Raw genomic sequence first — 14,895 nt, 5'->3', positions numbered from 1 at the left:
AAATTCAAACAAAGGCTCTCTCTCTCTCTCTGTAGAGTCTAGTCTTGAAAGAGAAGCATCATGACCAATACAGTAAATAATGCTGCTTACCATCATGTGCACATCAAGTGGGTTACAAGTCAGGTGTATCAATCACATGGCAGAAGTTGAATTGATTGAACAAAATACACACCCAAAGATTAGGCTGTGAAATTGATTGCATTTTAACTAACATTTTTATAAAAGAATGGTCCCTGCTTTGAATAGAGATAAGATTATTGCTTAATTAGATGATGAACCACTCACAGTCACAGCACAGGTAATTAATAAATATTGATTGGTGATGGGACTGAGGATGAGTATTATAATGGCATCTACCCACTCTATTTTTCTTGGAAAATCTTCTTGAACAAGTAGGTCATGGTCATGGTCTCATGGATGCAAAGTTATGAAAGTGGGTTGTGAATTATGATTCTTCTATTCTTTTTTTTCTCACTTTGTACAAAAAGAAAAGAACGGGAGAATGAAAGGACAAAGAGCTGCTGCTTTTGTTTTTTGTCCTTCTATCGACGGCAATTTTGGAGCCCCAACCATCTCTATCATGGTTTTACCAATATTTGTCCAAATTTCTTAATATCATTGTGGTGGATTGCATTCATCAAAGAATTTCATTGAATATATATATATATATATATATATATATATATGTATATATATATATATAGTGTAGTACCTAGTTAGTGAGACTTGTACAGTAAATGGGGCCGCCCTACAGCACATTTCTGCCTATATTCGAAACATCTCCTGATAATGACATCACTGCAACTGATACTATCATCAGAAGATGTTCACAATATATGGCAGGGATGTGCTGTGGGGTATTGTGGGGTGGAGATGTGAACTCAAGAGGCTAGGGGTGTAAATCAGATAGGTTGGACTGGGTTTATGGTCAATCTAGATCCAAGCCTAAGATTTAGGTTTAAGGCTTGAATCCCAATAGACTTCTAGATCAAGCATGATTTTTCTAATCTGAACTCAGCTCATATTAAAATTTGATGCACTTGAATTGGATTCGGGCCTAGGTCAAGTTAAATTCTTTAATAAACCTACTCTAAAATTACACAGTTACACTTGTATTTATACAAATATATATATATATATTTATATAAATAAATACATATCTATAGATGTATATATAAATATATATAATCCTCAGGCTCAAGCTGGGTTCATGCTAGTTAAGAGTTAAGAGGTTAGGCTTAGGTCGAACCCAAAAATTAAAAAATAATAAAAAAAAAACCTAAAATCTTGAACTCAAACCTAACCTAATGATTGAAAATCCAAATCTAACCCATATAAAATTTTGGGGCTAAATTGGTTGATTCCAATTTGTGGTGCAACTTTTGTATAATGAATTTATGATATATGAAATAGATGTAGACAGATTTGTGGTGCCTCTAGTCCTATAGCTTTTTACTTTTTTATTTTTTTACTTTTAAAGCAACTGCTCACACGTGGAGGTACCCTCCTTGTTCAATCAAAATTCAAAAAAAAAAAAACGCTTTTGCATGCAGAAGCACGACTCCTCCTCCACAGGATAAATTCCTGCATAGATCTCACATCATCCAAACATCCCAAAATGCATTTCTTGTGATGCCGTGCTATATTCAAATGGATTCAAATGTTCTTCATTATCATCACAAGTAATTTCAGAGTTTAAATTGGGAATAGAAATAAATGAAAAAAGATGGATGAATTTTTCATGCTTTTAATTTTATTACCAATCAAAACTGAAAAACAATATTCGCATCCATATTGTGAAAATGTGAATTTATCCTAAATTATTATTATGAATAATAATCTTTGAAATTATATACATTTTCCTATTTGCAAAAGTGCAAAATTTACACTCACTCCCACGGTCCCACCCCACTACGGTTAGAGTCGTACTGTACACAGACAAGGTACCGATCGCTTTTTATAATTTTTCTGATTTTCTTCATCTTCTTCTTCTTCTTCTTCCTCTTGTTCTTCTTCTTCACTTCACTTGGACTGTTTTTTTCCCTTCCCGTCGTCATCGTCGTTCTCCCTCAGTCTCAAAGAAAGAGAGAAAGAAAGAAATACTTAATAATCAGTTTACAAGATTCCCGTGGGAGAACTGAAAGAGGCATTGATTGGTTTTTGTACCATTGTGCTCTCTTTCCTTTGATTCTGGTAGAAAAGGGGAACGGCTTACGACAGGGAGGATTTTTATTCGTGTTTAGTCGTGACAGAGGTTTGAAATGCTTAGAAGCCAGCTATTTTTTCGGGTGTGGGAGCTGATCGGGAAATTGCTGCTGGTTTGATGGAAGGGGCAGTGAGGGGATTCCATTTAACTCACGTGTTATTTGATGGAGGTGAAGGTCTTGAGTCGATGTCTGGCTGCTTCTGTATTGAGGTTTCGGAGTTCTGTTCTATTTGCAGCCCTTGTTTTTCAGGTAGCATTTTCGCTGCTATTAACTTCTTTCCTTTTTTGCTTTTCCTCCATTTCTTTCCTTACGTTTAAGTTTAAAACTGGAGATTTACGTCTTCGCCTTTTCCTCTCCATGCTAAATGGCAGAAGGAAATGTAGGGTTTTTAGTAGGTATATCCTGGCTTACTATGTCTGTTTTGAGATATTCCGATTTTTTGGTTTTTCATTTTTTTAAGCGCATTTGCGACTGTCATGGTATAAAATTTTGGTTTTGGAGGGTTATAAACACTTAAACAGCTGAGACCATCTTTAAAATTTTCATGTGGATTCTTCCCCAGCGTCAGGGACATACGTCGTTGGTTTATTTGGAACTTTTTTTTTTCACTGGACCATTTTGGAGACATTTGCCAAGTACCCTGATACTTCTGGATTGCTCAGAGTTTTGAGGCTTTTCAAAGGGAATTCGTAAGAGAAAGTCTTGGTATTTGGATTACAGCTAGTTATTTCATCTCTAATTTTAGTTTGTATTTATTGTAAGTTGGGTTTTCAAACTCTACTGAAACATTTGAACCTTCGCCCATCAGTTCATCGAAATTTCAGAACTCCTAAAGCCAAAACTTCACCAACATTTGAAAATTAGCAAGAAATCCTGTAATTCGAGTAAGAATTACGACTTGGGTCGTGTTTGGATTTATTACTTACTATGTTAATGATTCGTTTGTCACGTGCATTTTTCCCATACAATTGAAGGGGAGATTTCGGGCTTCCTCATAGTATCTGTATGCACCAAGGCGTATGAGTTCATAGCATGGGAGTGGATTTTGCCTATTATCCACCAGGCTTTTCTTTCCTTGAATTTTCTTTGGAATCAGAGGCTTGTTTCTATTTGGAGAAAAGCCTATAATAGCTTCTTTCATTTTGTTTGTCATTGTGCTTTTAATGTTTGTGTTCTCTCTCGCCTTTAGGTTATATTTATCCTGGTCTCAGTTGACATTGCTAATGGCGCATCCCAAGAAAACCAACTGCAGTGGCAAGGTCTTGTAGAAGGGGGTAAGGGCGTCCTCTCACATTCTTGCATTCATGATCAGCTGCTTGAACAGAGGAGGCGACCTGGCCACAAGGAGTATTCTGTTACTCCACAAGTCTACAAAGAGTCTGATATCTTGAGACCTCTTCTCCATAAGGGAAGGTCATTGCTTGAAATTTCCCCATTGTCAGAGTCACAGACGGATGTAAGACAACCTATTAGAATATATCTAAATTATGATGCTGTAGGGCACTCCTCTGATAGAGATTGCCAAAATGTTGGCGACATTGTGAAGGTGGGTATTCTAATCATTTATAGCATGCTACTGGTATAGAGCTGTAGAAATTCATTTACATCTGCTTTGTATTTCTTTCTCCCCCACCCCTTCATTTCCAGGTCGGGGAGCCTCCTGTTACTTCTCTTCCAAGTATACCTGCTTGCAATCCTCATGGAGATCCACCGATTTTTGGCGACTGCTGGTATAATTGCACTTTGGATGATATTTCTGGGGAGGACAAGAGGCATCGCCTTCGTAAGGTTTAGATTTTCAGTCTAATCCTTTTTCTTAATTTTCTTTTTAAATCCAGGAAAGATTTTCAGCATAATGCATATTTTCATCAGTACTAGCAAGGAATAGCCCTTAAATTTTGACAAACATGTCCTGAAGTATATTGATTTCTCCCTCAATAGCTACACTATAAAAAGTGTGTAAGTTTGATTTACAGGAATGACAATGTAGGTCCAAGTATCACTAGATACCTGTTGCATTTGATGCTTCCAGTGGACCACTGAAATGACTTAGTGTCACCCTAGTTTCATTTATTAGTACTTAATATAATTATGTTTTATACTTACACTGTAATAGTGTAAATGTATTGTTTAACATTTTGTTTTTATTACTACAATTATCTTCTTATTCCTATCAATTGTAATTTTTATCAGTTGCAAGATTATATAAATTTTATAATTAGAAAAAAGAAATAGAGTAGTGCAATCTTGTGTACCCAGGAAAGCCAGATATAGATCAATAAGATAAGACGGTCAATCTTAACAATGATAAAGAAGAAACTGAGGAAGGGTTATTATCAATATCAGAACAATTCTGCTCCTTCCTCCCCATTCCTAGACAGTCTACAAAGAATCAGCCAATCTCCATATCCATCTGAACAAGATGTCCATTCTGGACGCCAGAACTCTAGTCTCTTTTATGTTACGCCACTTGCTTAGAAATACAAAGGCCCCTCGATGCCATCTCTGAGTTAGCCAATCTCTAAACCACATAATAACAATATGAGAATCCCCCTACCTCCACCATGGCACCCTCTAATAGAAGCCACAGTCTCCCATGGTGTGTCTTAACACTCCCTCCAAAAAAGCACCACAAGGAGTTGGTCAAAATTGAGTTTTGCTACTTGCCTATTGGCCCTATTCCTTGAGGAAGTTGTTTGGAATAACCTGCATGACGATGGAAAATCTGGAAACATCACACCAACCTCAAACCATGTGATTGAAAGAACAGTCATTGAACTCCTCCCCCATACATGAATATGGGCCACTCTGATGAAGATCAGATCAATCAACACCTTAACAGACCATTTCATGTTGGAGAAAAATATGTAATTTTCTCCTCTTCAAAAAAATGTAATTTTCTTTCCCTCCAAATGGACCAAGAATAGTCCCCCAATTGTGTGTTTGTTTGCATTTTCCTTATGGAGAAGGCATTATTTTATCATGCAATCTTTATTGTATTAGAGCTTCCTATTAGCTTAGGGAATGATTCCACACCTTAGTCAGATATACCTTATAATTATCAAAAGCAATCTTGTGCAGGCTTTAGGGAAGACAGCTGACTGGTTCAGAAGAGCCTTAGCTGTTGATCCTGTGAAAGGGAACTTGCGATTGAGTGGATATTCTGCTTGTGGACAGGATGGTGGTGTGCAGCTTCCACGTGATTATGTCGAAGGTAGTCTTGCCTTGACACATGCTTGTCTTTTGTTTTTATTTTATTTAATCATGCTAAGTTGGTTTCCATAAGTAACCAATTACATCCTCTTTGCAGAAGGTGTTGCTGATGCAGATTTAGTTCTTTTGGTAACCACAAGACCTACTACAGGAAATACTCTTGCATGGGCAGTGGCATGTGAACGCGACCAGTGGGGTCGTGCAATTGCTGGTAGTCTTCTAGATGTATTCTTTGAGCAGTCTTTTATCATATCAGTGTGGGACATATCTAAATGGATAATAACTAATGACACTATTGTATCATTGTATGTATACTTTTGTAGGACATGTGAATGTTGCTCCTCGGCATTTGACAGCTGAAGCAGAGAAATTACTTTCTGCTACTCTCATACATGAGGTTGGTTGTTAAGTAAACAAACGAAAAGTGTAGTGGGCATAAACTTAATCTAGAAGTCAACGACCCCATGCTGGTCCAAGCTATCTGGGGTATTGGGAGTGTTGAACCGTATATGAACCTTATTGCATTCTAATTCCTGCCGTCCTGAGATTTTACCATCACACTTTCCTTAATCTAATCAGAAATTGAATTTCGTCCAGGTCATGCATGTTCTTGGTTTTGATCCACATGCTTTTGCACATTTTCGGGATGAAAGAAAGAGAAGGCGGAATCAGGTAAATATATTTATCATGTTAAGTGGACACTCCAGAAAACAAAATTATACTTCTGCAATTCTAGTCCAAGTGAATTAGATTTTCACTCTAGACGCAGGAGCTCTCTGATTTAACATTGTAACTGCCAAGGTCCTTTTTTCCATTCATCCAGCTGATAACCTGTGAGAATATTCATCCACTTCCAGCCTCCGAAAATTCAAAGAGTACACTAATTTCAATCAGTGCAACAAGGCTAATCTACTGTCAATCCCATGACTGATTATGCCTGAATAAAAATAGAACATTGCATTAGAATCTCTTGAAATCTTATGTCAACCACACATAGTATCATCCACTGAGAAATCAGCAAGTTCATCTCTCTATGCACTGAACAAAGAATGCAACTTGCCACCCTTGCATGAGATGATTTGACGCAATAAGAAAACTTCATGCTTTATCCCACCTGCCATCTATAGTGGCAGGTCTTCTCAGCATCTCTACCATCTTTAAAACAGCAGAACTCAATTGATGTGCCACTATTTGGAGAACCAATGATAGGGCTGGTTAAGTCAAAATTGTCATTCATTTGAACTTGGAACATATCCTTTTTTTTCTAAACATACAAATTCAAATTTCCAGTTATGCTTACCCTTTCTATTTTCAGGTTACTGTACAAGCCATGGATGAGAAGCTTGGGCGGATGGTGACCCGTGTGGTGCTTCCACGTGTTGTCATGCATGCAAGATATCATTATGGGGTTAGTCAAGCACTTCTGGATTATGAATTTTTTTTTGGTGGGTGTGTGTGTGTGTGGGAGGAAGGGTTGGAGTGGTCTAGCATGCAAGTTTTTGTTTTTTTCTCTTTATGATCATTTACCTATAAAAATAAACACTTGATAAATTCTTTAACTGCAGGCTTTCTCTGAGAATTTTACTGGGTTAGAGCTAGAAGATGGGGGAGGACGTGGCACTTCAGGTCCTCTCTCTCTCTCTCTCATATACTGGGTTAGAGCTTGCTTTGAAACATAGAATCATATTATTGGAGCTCATAATGGCAGATACCTCTTAAATGTTACATATTTGTATAAGACAGAGATCTTTGGAGATTTGTTGATGAAAGATCCATTACCCTTACCCAATGTTGGTCCCAAATATCTGGGGTCTTGGGAGGGGTGGACTGGATAGAAATCCTAACCTTTGGTTCCTTTTTTATTAAAAAGTGACTGCTGTAAACATTTGTTGATAGTGTTATTTGTTAACTTTTTCCATGAAATTCTGAAGTGTTATTGGAAATAATGTAGAAGATAGAAGAAAATAAATGGCGCACTTTATTGTGTGACCATAACTGGACAATAATAATCACACCATTTACTATTTTTATCTTCTAAAACTGACCTTATGCAGTTTTTCCCATTATCTACAGCTTCAATTCGTCAGTTTTAAGTTCTTTTACTCAGAAAATCTGTTGTTAATAATCAATGACTTGCAATTTGCTCACAGGATCTCACTGGGAGAAGAGGCTTCTGATGAATGAGATTATGACAGGATCAGTGGATACAAGATCAGTAGTTTCAAAAATGACACTGGCTTTACTAGAGGATAGTGGATGGTACAAGGTTAATTATAGTATTGCAGACCATCTTGATTGGGGCCACAACCAAGGGACAGAGTTTGTCACCTACCCTTGCAGTCTTTGGAAGGGAGCATACCGTTGCAACACAACGCAATTGTCAGGCTGTACATATAACAGGGAAGCAGAAGGGTATTGTCCGATTGTAAGTTATAATAGGGACCTCCCCCAATGGGCCCGTTACTTTCCGCAGTCCAACAAAGGTATGTCTTTGGAGACCGGATCTGCTCCTCACACAGGGTGCCTCACACCGACCTCACACGCACATCCTACCATGCATTGGGAACATCTCCCGTACTTAAGTTATTATTCGCGGGAGATGTTCCCAATGCATGGTGGATGTTCCTGTGAGGCGTCCATGTGTGAGGAGCAGATCCCATTCCATGTCTTTGTGCTTCTATTTTTCCACTTTAACTTTTGAAGGTGGAAATCCAATGCTCTTTTATTTACCTATTTTTTTCTTGTCAAGGAATCTGGATCCGTCCATCCCTATTGTCTTGGTACCACAATTATGCAGTTTGAGGGTTAATCTTGTTAAATCTGAATGCAATTGTTGATTTTGATTTTACATATGATGACTCAAGGTGGAAACTGTGTCATAAGACTTGTAACTGTCCTGCTCAAGGTTTTAAATTTTGAAAAATTTGAAAAAAAGGCCATTTTTGACCCTTGATACGAAATGGAAAATTCAAATTCTGTTTTGTCAATATTTTTTATGATTTTTATTATTTAATATTATGCCAAAAGTTTTGAGCAATGTGGCTGAAATTTGAAATCTCAAAATTTTAGATGAAATTTTTAAATTCCGGCCACAATAATCCTACCAGTGCTTTTTAATATTTTGTTTTGTGGCTTGGCCCTGCATATACATGCTTCTCCTGTTGATGGATTCTATGGAAGACATCTTCCAGGATGCAAATAATCTTTGTTGAAATAACTTCAACTGCTGGAACTATAGCATTGTCTTGGAATTTGGTTTACTCCTGCAGAAAAAGGCCCTTTAATCAGATGGTGGTCACCATCCTGTATCCATTGATTACTGAACTAGGAACTCTTCTTTGTGGGACTTGTCAATAGCATGTCCAACCTCAATGAGGGTTGTGGTTCTTAATATTCTATTTGGAGCTAGTGGCTACTGTTTTTTTTTGATCAGCAAAAGGAAAGATGAAGATTAAAAATTAATACACTTGTTGGAGATTCAAACACCATTTGGTAAGTAACAGTTTTACAAGTTTGGCCAGAAAAGATTTGGCCTGTCAACTCCCTGTTTAGCTAATACATCTCCTACCCCATTTGCAGACCTTCTCACCCCAGCTGAATATATATATATATATAAATCCGATCTGATTTTTAATCGGATCCAAATCCGAAATAGGGATATCTGAATATGACAAAATAGGATCAGATTTCGGATCGGATCATGATCTGATCCATTTGCACCCCTTGTAAAAGTGCCAAATATTTCTGACTTTATTGAATCTCCTAGGCCAATTGGACCTGAAAACAAAACCATCATCGAACCTTGATGGTTTCTAATAACTTTCCTAATGCCTGCTTTTCCCAGGTTGCCCTTAGAGCTACCATCAATGTTTAGTTTCAGTTTATTTACAGTCGGGAGCTTCCAGTCCATTCTCACCTCTTCAGTGTGTCTGTCTGTTTGTGCAACTTAAGACCAAGTTCTAATAATGTCATTAACTGAAAAGACTTAGAACATCTGCAATGTTTACCCATTAAGCAGCTCTCACTGTGATAGCTTCCAAAAGCTCCTCCTTAGACCTGCTTTTCTCATTGAAAATTCTACTGTTCATAGCATTCAAATGTATAGAATTGCCATATTTTTGTGTTTTGAAGCATATAGAAAACACATAAAAATACTATTAACAAATCATTAACTTATATAGTCAAGATGGTCATGATGTTTATTAACCAAACTCTGATCAATGCAGGTGGACAATCATCATTGGCTGATTATTGCACCTATTTTGTAGCTTATTCTGATGGGTCATGCACAGACACAAGCAGTGCTCGGGCACCTGACAGAATGTTGGGTGAAGTGCGAGGAAGTAGTTCCCGGTGAGTAATCGTCACCATTATCATCAGCATCATATGGGGGGTCAGCTACATGAATCCTGTTTCGCCATTCATAACATGACTCAACCTCTGGCATGGGCTAATGACATTTCTGTATTTGTAGTTATATGGGGTCAGCTACATGAATATTTTTTTGCCATTCATAACATGATTCAACCTCTGTCTGGTATGGGCTGATAACATTTCTGTATTTTTAACCATTGTTTAGAAAACCGGACTGGACCGAGTGGTTGAACCACGACCGGGCCCTGACCAGTTCGGTCATACCCCAATAACCAGACTTTCTCAAAACCCGCTGAAAACCGGTGAACCGGTCCCGATTTCATGAAACTGCCCAGGTCCATACATAAGTGAAATTTTAAAATGTTGTTAACAAGATTTGAACTCAAGACCTCTTATTTTCACAGATTACTTAATTACCACTAATCCACCTCTTTACTTATGCTAATTAATGGCTATTTATTATATATATATATATTTATATATATATATTACATTATTATGCATGTATTTTAAAGAAAGTGTAAGTTAAAAGGCTTATATATAGTATTTATATGACCCATAGTATATATATGTGTATGCCACATCATCATGGTTCGACCTCTGGCTTGACCCTGGTCGAACCTCTGACCCGTGAACCTCTCCCTTCTCCGATTCTATGCTCGGTCCGGTTCTCTGAACATTGTTTGTAACTATAGGTGCATGAGTTCATCTTTAGTCCGTACTGGATTTGTCCGAGGATCCATGGCCCAGGGGAATGGTTGTTATCAACAGCGATGTGTAAACAACACTTTACAGGTATGGCACTCTTGTTGATGTCTGGGTAGGTTTCCTAAATATGAAAAGTTAAACTGTACAAACACACTTGAGTGCATGCTTGCAAAAAGAAAGATATTAAAGTACTGTATTCAGTTCTCTTCAAGACTTTTTGCTCTCACCACACACTTAATGGCCTCTTACTTCCTAAATTTTGATTCTTTTTGGATCCATGCTTCTCCTTTATAATATGATGTGATTCATGTATTATATAGGTTGCTGTTGATGGCTTGTGGAAAGAATGTCCAGAAGCTGGAGGACCAGTTCAGTTCCCTGGATTTAATGGTAACTATGCAGCCTACTGTTGAAATCTGTATTCAGTTCACTTGTTATTTTCATTCTCAAATAAGGTTTTTGGTCTAAATGTGTGCAGGGGAACTCATATGTCCAGCTTATCATGAATTATGTAACACCATGCCAGCACCCATCTCTGGCCAATGCCCCAGTTCTTGTAATTTCAATGGAGACTGTATTGAGGGAAAGTGCCACTGCTTTTTAGGGTTTCATGGTCACGACTGCATTAAACGTGAGCACTGATCATTACTTGTTGCTTTCATAAACATCTTATCCCACAACCACGTGTCCAGACATTTTATGTTACAACCATATGGTCATTGGCTTTGTCCCAGCTCACCTAAAGAAAATTTTGAATGATGGAGCTTTTAATATTATTTCTAAGTTATGAATTCTGATAATATAGTTAAAGAGATAGCTCAATGCCTCAAATTTCCAGAACAATTTTTCAAATAAAAATTTACACGAAAAGATTATTGCTTTGCCCCATTCATTCCTCTCTGTCATTCAGATTTTACATGCCCAGGCTCCATTATTGTTTTTTTCCTTTTTTTTTTTTTAATTTTTGGGGATCAATGACTCCATTACAATATTGTTGTTTTAGATCTGAAATGAATTCTTTTGCAGGTTCTTGCCCAAGTGATTGCAATGGACATGGAAGGTGCCTTCCTAATGGAATATGTAAATGTGAAAATGGACATACAGGGATTGACTGTTCAACAGGTAATATCTTTCATCCTAAAATTGTGTTGGTGTCTTCTTAAAGTACTTGTTGCTTTTTTCTTGCTAGAAAACTTTTTTACCAGCCACTGGATTTTTTAAGTTCATATTATTTGCACATATGAACAGAGCAAATAATTGATGCCTTTTACCCCTTGTTTGAAGCAAAAATTCAGTTTTATGGCCAACAAAAATTCCTATTTTCTGAATCTGTCATTCTGAACTGGCGGGCCACCTTTGATGGATTATTGGCTTTAGTACATACTGTTTGATTATGCATCCTAGGTGGCCTAGTCTGTTTTTGCAAGTAGTGGTATGAAAAGATCTATCCATGATTGATATGTATATATCGAAAGAACATCAAAAGATAATCATGATTTTATATGATTGCAGCTGTTTGTGATGAGCAATGCAGTCTCCATGGTGGGGTATGTGATAATGGAATCTGCGAGTTCCGCTGCTCTGACTATGCGGGGTATACATGCCAGAACAGTTCCATGCTTCTTCCTAGTCTGTCTGTTTGTAGGGATGTTCTGGCAAGGGATGCAATGGGGCAACATTGTGCACCTAGTGAACCAAGCATATTGCAGCAGCTAGAAGCTGCTGTGGTCATGCCTAACTACAACCGGTTGATTCCAGGGAGTCGGACACTATTTAGCATTTTTGATAATGGCTACTGTCTAGCAGCTGCCAAGCAGCTAGCCTGTTGGGTAAGTTTCTCACATTTCATGCTTCTTTTCTGGCCTCCTCAATTTGCCCTCTTAATCTTGTATGCTATTCTCCATTTGTTCTGGCGAAATTGTAAATCTAGAACAATTAAATGGGGTTTTTGTTCCGCCATCCCATCTCTACCTCCATTTACAGAATGTATCTAACAAGTATGCTGCCCAGAGTGGGGTATAGCTTCACTATCACCAATTGATTGGATTGGTTTGTGGGATCTTGAATGGCCTTGAGGGAATTCCTTCTGTTGGATGGTTAGATACATGTTACGTGGTGGTGCCAAGTTACCATTGTGCTAGTTTTGCAAAATAATTGGACTTGGTATGCTTTACTGATTACTGCTCCCTAACGAGAATATTAATTACAGCAATTTGTGAAATGCCAGATCTCCATACAGAAGTGTGACAAGGATGGCGACAATAGGCTAAGGGTGTGCCATTCTGCATGCCGGTCATACAATGTAGCCTGTGGAGCATGCCTTGATTGTTCAGATCAGACCCTCTTCAGCAGTGAGGAGGAAGGTGAAGGGCAATGCACAGGATTTGGCGAGATGCGACCGTGGTGGCTAAGACGCATCCGAAGCTTTTATTTGCAGCAACAGTAACACAGAGGGAGTAGTTTTAACATATCGCCCTCTATTTTTTTTTTCATTCCTCTTTAATTTTTCTAGGGATAGCAAAGGTGGCACATGTTGTGCGATGATCACCACACGTAGGTATTCCTTTACCCACCCAGCAGAAAGAAATCCTTGAAGAAGGATTGGGTGGTATGTTTTCCAAGTTCGGGCTTTCAAATTTGGAGTCCAAACGTATAGAAAAAATTGAGTGTAGAAAAAGGAAAAGAAAGAAAAGCAAAGAAAGGTATTGTACGGGTCGATGGGATTGGTTAACATAACAAATAGGTTATCCCAAGGGATGTGCCTTGGATCTCTCTCTATCTAATGTTTAATCCCATCCCTTGTCTTGAATTCTCATGGTTCCCAACTGCTTAATTTGGTTTTTCCATTTCCAATGTTGAATACTTGGAATTGAATCAAACAATGAAAAGGGAAGGCAAAACGAGATGCTGCTTGCTAGTTCATTTCTTTACGTGAATGTATGTGTATATCTTCGCAACCTAAAATAAAGGGACGTGTCTTAAATCCCAACCAAGGACCAACTTGAACAATTTCATTTTAGTTATTATCAAGTGTTCTTCCAAATGAAACATAAGATGAAGGGATTAATGCGATGCGAAGCATATCCGATTTTTACACAAGACAAGAGATCATCAACCAATGAACCATGTCCGATTCCGGTCATAAAATTCGGGCACCAACGCCACCCTTCACAATCAAATAAAAAAAAAAATTAATCAAGAAAATGAAGATACAAGACAAAAACAAGCCAGAGGTGAGATGCATGCATGTATCATTCATTCCCATTTCGCATGGGATGACCCACAGAGTGAAAGAAGGGGGAAAGTATCGACTATCGAGTCATGATCCAGTAGTAGGGCAGAAGGTGATCAAGTAATCGGATCCCGTGCAGGTACACGTGCTGGACGCATCGTCGTATGCATAACTGTACGCCGTCGGACACGCACTTTTGAACATCTCCGAGTACTGGGTGGGTGAACACGTCTGTGGCGTCGAGTGGTCTCCCGTGCAGCAAAACTCCGGTGTGTTGAACGCCGCACACGCGCTCTTGCATGCTACCACGTTGTTCCCCGTGTCCGTTACTTGCAGTTCTGCCGGACAGCTACCGTTGAGATCAGTAAGGCAACCGGCGTACTGGCAGTCTCCCGTCCCACCCGACGGCCGTACTCCCATACCCACATTGTAGCCATCCACCAGGCTGACGTCGTAGAAATCCTTATTGTTGTCGTTGTCGTTAGTACCGATGGTGAATTCAACCAGTGTAACGGGTGGTGCGCCACCCCCGGCGCAGTTCAATCCACCGCAATCGCCAGTAGCGCATTTACCATTACCCGACTCGTCAAAGTTACATCCGGTGCGAGCCCAGAATCGGCCGGACCATCCAGGCGGTGCGGTGAGCTGGAGCGATGCGCCGGGCGGCAAGGAGAAGCCACCATCGCCGAGGACGGCAGCACCATTGCCAGATAAGACACCTGGCCAGACAGTGTAGCCACAGAAGTTTTGGAGGGTGAAGACGGTCGCGAACGCTGTTCTTCCTGCAATTGAAAAATGATGTGACAGTCAGATCCCAACCCAAGCGGTGGAGGAGAGTGAGTGGATTAATGGAATGGGGAGGGGAGATGAATTAATTAATTACTTCCAGGGTTCCTGGAGAAATGGAAGGGATGAGATAGAAATAGAATTAGTGGAAATACTGACCGAATAGAAATGGGAGCGCAAGAAGAAGAGTAACCTTTCGCCAGGTCGCCATCAGCTTCTTTATCTTTGTGTTGTGAAAAATTAGGAGTTGGAATGTAATTGTTTGGTAATTGGAATTCAATTCGGTGGCCGTGGGGATCAAAGACAACGTGGAAATCTTTAAATGGATTTTTGGTCGCCCAAACCCAAATCCCAATTTGTGGAGTGGAGGGAAGG

The 14,895-nt window shown here is 38.9% G+C and overlaps 2 protein-coding genes across 2 annotated transcripts; one reads left to right on the top strand and one right to left on the bottom strand.

Moving 5' to 3' along the window:
- The first annotated feature begins 1,969 nt into the window (after positions 1-1,969).
- LOC104590144 (uncharacterized) lies at positions 1,970-13,432 on the top strand. The gene is made up of 17 exons (XM_088892669.1): positions 1,970-2,456; positions 3,397-3,753; positions 3,855-3,995; positions 5,289-5,421; positions 5,518-5,631; positions 5,744-5,817; positions 6,018-6,092; positions 6,736-6,828; positions 6,986-7,046; positions 7,571-7,903; positions 9,647-9,773; positions 10,490-10,589; positions 10,823-10,892; positions 10,981-11,133; positions 11,529-11,624; positions 12,015-12,331; positions 12,730-13,432. The coding sequence occupies exons 1-17, from the start codon at positions 2,370-2,372 to the stop codon at positions 12,946-12,948; spliced, it is 2,550 nt and encodes an 849-aa protein (XP_088748795.1). The 5' UTR covers positions 1,970-2,369; the 3' UTR covers positions 12,949-13,432.
- A 178-nt stretch (positions 13,433-13,610) lies between these two features.
- Positions 13,611-14,895, bottom strand: LOC104590143 (pathogenesis-related thaumatin-like protein 3.5). Its single transcript, XM_010248688.3, has 2 exons — positions 14,680-14,895; positions 13,611-14,516 (listed from the first exon to the last, which is right to left on the bottom strand). Exons 1-2 carry the CDS (start codon positions 14,729-14,731, stop codon positions 13,822-13,824), a joined length of 747 nt encoding a protein of 248 aa, XP_010246990.1. The 5' UTR covers positions 14,732-14,895; the 3' UTR covers positions 13,611-13,821.

This window comes from Nelumbo nucifera, chromosome 1, assembly GCF_055504915.1.
Source record: "Nelumbo nucifera cultivar China Antique chromosome 1, China Antique-T2T, whole genome shotgun sequence".
Lineage (NCBI taxonomy): Eukaryota > Viridiplantae > Streptophyta > Magnoliopsida > Proteales > Nelumbonaceae > Nelumbo > Nelumbo nucifera.
Note: the sequence above shows the minus strand (reverse complement) of the source record. Positions and strands in the feature narration are given on the sequence as shown.